At 32.2% G+C, this 7,540-nt stretch overlaps 2 protein-coding genes across 2 annotated transcripts; one reads left to right on the forward strand and one right to left on the reverse strand.

The window, feature by feature from the left end:
- The first annotated feature begins 1,488 nt into the window (after positions 1-1,488).
- LOC111514486 (elongation factor 1-beta) lies at positions 1,489-3,405 on the forward strand. Its single transcript, XM_023170724.2, has 2 exons — positions 1,489-1,663; positions 2,791-3,405. The coding sequence occupies exons 1-2, from the start codon at positions 1,584-1,586 to the stop codon at positions 3,359-3,361; spliced, it is 651 nt and encodes a 216-aa protein (XP_023026492.1). The 5' UTR covers positions 1,489-1,583; the 3' UTR covers positions 3,362-3,405.
- Positions 3,406-6,010: 2,605 nt separating this feature from the next.
- Positions 6,011-7,055, reverse strand: LOC111514487 (uncharacterized). Its single transcript, XM_023170725.2, has 2 exons — positions 6,634-7,055; positions 6,011-6,557 (listed from the first exon to the last, which is right to left on the reverse strand). Exons 1-2 carry the CDS (start codon positions 6,937-6,939, stop codon positions 6,288-6,290), a joined length of 576 nt encoding a protein of 191 aa, XP_023026493.1. The 5' UTR covers positions 6,940-7,055; the 3' UTR covers positions 6,011-6,287.
- Positions 7,056-7,540: the final 485 nt, after the last annotated feature.

Here is a 7,540-nt window from a genome sequence, read left to right on the forward strand (position 1 = left end):
AATAAATCTTGAAATTACTACGTTGAGTATGATCATTCCATCAATTCAATTCATTCGTACATAAAAATTACAGCATTCATTAATGACAGCCTATTTCACTAACACACAATGAGCTAAAAATAGATACAGATATTTCTGCTCTTCAAACCATCAAATATGGGGTACCCCAAAGCTCGGTCCGTGGGCCTTTACTGTTTTACATATATATTAACATTTGCCAGTATACGTCTGGTAGGACCCACACTATTCTCTTTGTTGACAATACTTCTCAGTCACCAACAGCTCTCCAAATTCACTTACTCTATTATGTATGAGAGAAATTGGTTTTTCTGCAACTAAATGATCAGAAAACTCAAAAATTAAATCAGTCGTAAAATATTGAGAAATGAATATTTATATCTATTTCACTCCAGAATTAGTTGTGTCGAAATCTGATGTGGTTATTCTTGCAAGCTGTAAGCTCAAAAATAGGCTCTACGTCTGTTAACTGAAGTAGGTATTAGTGAGCGGTGTCGTGACTAATTGATCAAATTGAAGATAATGACGATTCCATGTATTTACATCCTTCAGTCTGCTCGTGAAATACACGAAAATAAAAGAAATTATTCATTTACCTCTGATATTCCCAGTTATGAAACTAATTCTACAGACCAAATAGTGTTGCCGGTTTTTCGTTTAACCAAATGCAAAGTAAATCAAATCGTTTTGAAATTATACGAGTTGAGTTTGGATGAGGTGCGTTTTTTGAATAATATTGAAATACAACTTTCATAGTATCAAAGAATTTTTGAATAATTTTTGAGAAATAACCATTGATTTTTATTTTTATGTTTAAGTACTTTACTTTTTGGAATATATTCAATGTGTACGTCATAGAAAACGTTTTCTGTATATATTAGGAGTCTATTTATGAATGGTAATTTTTTCATGAGTAAGACAAGCAACATTTGATTATTTTATGCAACAAACGTTGCATAAAATAATCAAATAAATGATGTATCATTCATCAATCTATCTTTTCTTTGGTAATGATAATATAATATGTTCTCTTGATGTTTCAAATACAAATTGACAAAGGCAATATATTTTTATTTCGATTTATTGAGACTGCGTCATACAATTTTTCTACGATTATCTAGAAATCAACCGTCAAGAAAAATTTTCTTTCAAATTTTTTTGTTATTTGACTAGTATGTCAACACAGTCAACTGTAAAATGAGAATAACATCTCTATCGGAATATGATGAAAATTAAAATGTATGATTGCTTATTTCGCATTCATTGAGGTTTTTAGATAATAATTTCATTTTGTTTTTTATTTGTTCATTTAACAGTTTGCACTGATTCCTTTTGAAGTCAAAAAAGGAACAGAAATCATGATCGACGGGATTGGTCATTCCGGGATCAGAATCGAAATTATAGTAAAAAAACGTAACTTACATGTTCCTACGATGTTTCAAGTTTTTACTATTTTTATTCCGGCAACACTGTGGCTACGTAACATCCTTTTTGGTGAAATTTCTTTAAAGGAAGATTGTCTTGTACGTTTGTCATCGTTTGATATTAGAAAAAAATATATCAAAATGACTTTTGGTGATTTGAAAACCGAAAAAGGAGTAAAGGAACTAAACAGCTTCCTGGAAGACAAAAGTTATATTAGCGGGTGAGTAATTTTCAAAATTGAAATTCGTTTCACTTGGGGGCTAATATTACAAAAGTCATATATTAAACGTATTTTTACCTTGAAATTGATTTTTGAGGCACTCGTCTTGTAACGTTTTTATTTTGTGATTAATATTGTTCAGCTAGAACATATGCTAAGAAGACCTAACCTAACTATTTCCGTATCTAGTATTGTCCATTAAAAAAACCGGTTTACTTCATTTATTCAGTTATTTCAAGGGATAAACCAATTTACAATATGTAAATATGTTCACTGAATGTTAGACTAGAATGCTACCGATTTGTTGATTTCAACATACTGCAAATTGTATTTTTACCGTAAGTGGTTCTGATACAGGAATTTCGAAAATATTACTTGCCTCTGATCCTTCCCTAATTTTTGCAGAAAGAGTACAAAGTTTTTTTGTGAATCAGTCTAGCCATTGACAACTTTACACATGTATGGGATCTGTTTCAAGTCTTCCACGATATTCAGTATTCATGTTTGATATACTCAGTATTGGTGAATAGTTGTACGAATCTCTATTGAACCCTAGATGATGAGCAAAGTTTCTTTAAATTTCATGTTGACACCATTCTAACAAATCTTCATCGATATTATAATAAGGCGACCATTTGTGCACAATTTCATTTACATATATTCAATACTGAGATCTGTAGCAGATCAAAGTGTGGAAGCCTAACATTTTGTGAGCTCAACATTAAGTTTCCATTATAGGGTACATTATTATTTATATTTTCTAATTGAAAATAATCTCTAGATCTTTAACTATACCAGGTATCGCTACATTTTTCCATTGATTTCATTTTAAAAATTATTTGAATTATTAATTTTCTGCCATTTATCTGAATTTGAGTATAATAAGTTGATGTTGCACCAACTAGTAAAGTAATTTAAATCATACTGCATTTCCTAAGCATCTGAGATATATATTAAACTGTTTTGAACATTGTAAAATCAACTGCCAACATGAGAGAAATGAACAATGGCCACATTATTTAATTATAAATCAAACTATAGAAGGCCCATGAGGAAACCTTGAGTGTCTCCTGAAGATACTTCAATCTGTACTTTACTAGATACTTGATTCAAAATAATTATTCCAGGTATGCCGTGAGTCAAGCAGACATTGATGCTCTTGCCCAACTAGCCAAAGCCCCTGGTGCTAACTTGCCTCATGCGCTACGTTGGTATAACCACATCAAATCATTCTCTGCTGACGAACTCAAGAAATTTGGCGTATCAGGTGCCAGTCCTCTGAAAACAGCAGGTACAACCACAGCTAAGGACGATGACGACGATGTAGACCTCTTTGCTTCCGATGAGGAAGAAGATGAAACAGCAGCCAAGGTACGAGAAGAAAGGCTCAAAGCATATGCAGACAAAAAATCTAAGAAGCCTGAACTCATTGCCAAGTCCAGCATTGTACTTGATGTTAAACCGTGGGATGATGAAACTGATATGAAAGAATTGGAAAAAGCCACTAGAACTATTGAGATGGAAGGTTTGGTTTGGGGAGCGTCCAAACTGGTTCCGGTTGGATACGGTATCAACAAACTTCAAATCATGTGTGTAGTTGAAGATGCCAAAGTTTCCGTTGATGAGTTGGTAGAGAAAATACAGGAGTTCGAAGATTTTGTCCAATCTGTGGACATTGCTGCTTTCAACAAGATTTAATTTTATTGTTCGATATTGTTTTATTAAATTCATGATTAAGTGAAGCTGTGTCATTCATTATTTATTTTCCATCATTTGATTTTGACAATCAATATTATTTATATAAACTCAGTATATACTTGAACATGAAGGAGATTATACAGATTCACATTTGGACTACAATTGGCTCAAACGGGTATAACTGTTTTTGCAGGTCTGCAGGTCAGCAAATTGTTCTCAGTAAATATTGCTCTCGTAATTTTGTAGGACAGAAATTCTTGCAGGTCGGGTCTCCCAGATATGAATCTCGACCGGATGAATCATTTTTGACAAAAAATTCAATCCCCACATTTCTCATAAAATAAAAAAAAAAACTAACAGGTCGGCAGAAATTCTTACAGGTCGGGTCTCCCAGACCCGACTATGTCTGGCAGACCCGACCTGCAAGAATTTCTGCCGATCTGCAAGGTTTATCATTTTTAAGAAAAATGTGAATTTTGTTCATATTCAAAGTGTGGGGATTGGTATTTTTTTGTCGAAAATGATTAACCTAAGCAAGATTCATGTCTGGGAGACCCGACCTGCAAAGCGCATTAATAATAATAATATTTATTTATCCTTTGAGACATTAACAACGTATAGGACATGTCAGTACAACACGTTAAAATAGTATAAAGAAAATAAACATACATTAAGATAAAATATCTCAGTAGTTTTAAAGTATAAAAATGTATAAAATATAAAGAAAAAAAAAAACAAGATTAGTCAAAATTGGATGTATAATGAAATAATAAAATCAGGATGAAAGTCTGGACCGCACTCAGCTAAAGTCGTCTAAAAGGAATTCACTGACACTGTAATAAGCCTTAGACAGGAGCAAATTTTTAACTTCTCTTTTAAATGACATCAAACTCATGGTTTTAAAGTGATCAGGTAAGTGATTGAATAATTTTATTCCCATATATTTGGGTGACTGTTCAAATTTAGAGGATCTGTGTCTAGGAATACTTAACAATTTTCCATTTCTGGTTGAGTAACTGTGGTAAGAAGAATTTGTGTTATATTTTATAAATTATCGTGGATGTATTATAGTAAGCATTTAAATATGTAAATACAAGGGAATGGCAGGATTTGATATGATATGAAGTGCTGTTTGCACGATTATCTCCATGGGATATCAAATAATTTTCTGATAATTTTTTTTTGGGAAATAAAACCCTATCTTTGTTGGTGGCATATCCCCAAAGAACCACATTGTAGCTTAAATGGCTGTAGACCAAGCTATAATATACATCCAGCAAGGCATGCAAGGGCATAAAATGTTTTATTCTGGAGAGAGCATAGTACGCTTGGTTAACTTTTTTACAAGTGACTGTAATGTGTTCAGACCATCTTAAGCAATCATCCACATAGACACCTAGAAATTTTGTAAAATTCGTTGATACCAATTCCACCCCTCTAATATCAAAGACAGTAGGCTGTTTAACAAGACCGATGGAAGAACTAAAATGGATACATTTTGTTTTATTCAAGTTAACAATCAGATTGTTTAACTTGCACCAATCTAAGAAGTGTGTTATAAAACCTTTCCGTTGATGACTTTAATTCCTCTAGGCTGTGTGCTGACACCGCTAACGAGGTATCGTCAGCAAAGAGAGTGAGACTATTGTTGTTGATGTTGAAGTATTTGGGTAGATCATTGACGAATAATAGAAAGATAAGCGGTCCCAGGACAGAGCCTTGAGGAACTCCTGAACTGATTGGTTGAGGATCAGATAGTGTATCTTTTATTTTTACCAACATTGTACGGTCTGAAAGAAAATGTTTAAGCCATTGCAAAAATACACCCCTAAATTTTAATTTTTTTGAGAATTGTGAAACTTTTGGGTGGGGATCGGAAAATTTTTCTGACGGAAATTTTTAACCTGGAAGAGATTCATGTCTGGCAGATCCGACCTGCAAGCATTTCTGCCGACCTGCAAGATTTATTTTCATTTTTGTGAGAAATGGGTTGGGGTTGGAAATTTTTTACGAAAATGATCAACCTGGTCGAGATTTATGTTGTAGAGTTTTGGAGCATGACAGAACACGAATCTTTCTGTATGGCTTTTCTCGTAGAATAGGTATTTGAATTCTTGACTGCTATAGTTCTTACTTGTTGTATTTGTTACATAGCTGTTAAAGTTCGAGAACATCCTTACTAGACATTGGTGACTATATCATGATCTTAAGTTAAGTAAGATATAGATGATCCATTGAAAACGTCTATTTTTTCAATATCATTTTTAAAAATTGAGTTATGTGCTATTTGTAATCTATTAATGTGGTAGTTGAAAGTACCATCCCATGTTATAATACATTATCTCATTTTGGATTCTGCCAAATATAAGACAGTATTAAAAATAATTTATTTTTGAGAGAATATCTCTGAGTATAAAATTTATGCATGAGTGGTCTTATCCATAGTGTTACATTTGTCCTATCTCATATGTTCAAGTTCTTGTCTTCATCTTCAATAGAAAACAGGCTAGGCTCTACTGATTTACTGTTTTAAAATGATTTCAAATTGATATGGAGATAACTGATGAACACTACCTACATTCATCTCAACAACTTTAATCTGATCGAAAAAGAAAAAATAAATCTTTTTTTCATAAACTCACCTTACTATTTAATCTTCACAAACTTTATTTTTAAAAAATATCACAGCCGAATCAATCAGAAAAAAAAACATTTTCTTTTAATGAGAAAAACAGAAATATGCTTTTCATGGGCTTAAAAGTTCTTGATATAAACATGTTTAATTACAACCTTTCCCCTTCAACTAGATATTTTCCAGTCGAGAAGCTGGATTGATTATCCTATGTTACATCTCTGATGAGACTGTGAATGACAATGATGCCGTTGACATAAAAACCTCTGGTTTCATTTTATAATTTTAAAATTCCTACTTATCATTGAGTTCTAACATTTTATACAATCTCAAATTATTACTCTTTACTAAAAGTGTCCTATTTTCTATCTTAACACTAGGTAAACTGTAGTAATCAGGAACTGTTTTTTGTTCCACAAAATCCACAAGCAATGGTTCTTTGTCTTTATGTGGTAATGGCTCCCTAGAAGCAACAAGTGGCTGTGATGGAGCTTGGCTGACAGATAATGGTATCAAATTCCTAAAGTTAGGTTCGCTGTAAGGAAAGTTAATTTTCTGGGTTACCTAAAAATAATTTGGTCAATAAACAATTTATTTTAGATTCAGTGGAATTGAAACAAGCTAAGTGATTTATACCTACTTTTTCATCAACAGCAAGTTTCTTATGTCCCACATCTGATAAACTCTTGGTTTTCCTGGGTTTCGATATTTCATCAATTTTTTTGGATAATTTTAGTGTTGAGCACAATGTCGGGACATCAAACTTCGTTTGAGGTTTATTTCTCTCGGAGATAGTTTTTTTCGAATCTGCTGGATTTAAATTTTTCGAGTCTTTTTTTTCAGTCTCTGTTGGGGCATCTGGGACCACTTTACATTTTTGGACGGGTTTTTCAGTATTCCGTACGAGAGTTTTCTGGATCAAGTTTTTTTGTTTATGAGCATTCATAATTCATCTGAAATTTATCTGTACTATTCAATTTTGATAAAATATTCAACAGAAAACTAAGGAAAGTTAAGCTTGAACTTTTTTGAATTTCCCATTAATAAATGAGTTCTTCTTCTCTCATATTTCATTGACCTTAGATACCAGAGCAAACCAGTAGGGTTTATCTGACAAGGGGTTAAATTTCTTAAACCATAGGAAACAATTCACAATTTATTGAAATTTTTTCAAAATGTTATTTCTCAATTTTTTATTCGGAATGAAATCGAATATAAAGCTGATTTGAATAATGTGAACTCTTTCTAATCACCACAAACTTATTGCTTTATTGACACGACTATATTTTTTTAATTATCAGCTTCAATTCTTGCGTAAAATCAATGATGATTTATTTTTAGGTTTTCTCTTGGTGTTTGTATGAAACATTTGAAATTGAATTTGTTTGAGAAATAGTTGTATGGAATTCTGAGAAATTAATTCAAGTAGTTCTTGAAATTAATTTCGATGAATTTTAGGTATTTTATTTACTTTATCGAAGACTTGTTTTAATTGCTTTGGAATTCGACCATTGGCAGACACAGATTTGAGTAAAAGCAAAAAAATC

The sequence above is a fragment of the Leptinotarsa decemlineata genome, unplaced genomic scaffold (genome assembly GCF_025532065.1).
Source record: "Leptinotarsa decemlineata unplaced genomic scaffold, Ldec_3_MD MMD2_tig00001393_RagTag_RagTag, whole genome shotgun sequence".
NCBI lineage: Eukaryota > Metazoa > Arthropoda > Insecta > Coleoptera > Chrysomelidae > Leptinotarsa > Leptinotarsa decemlineata.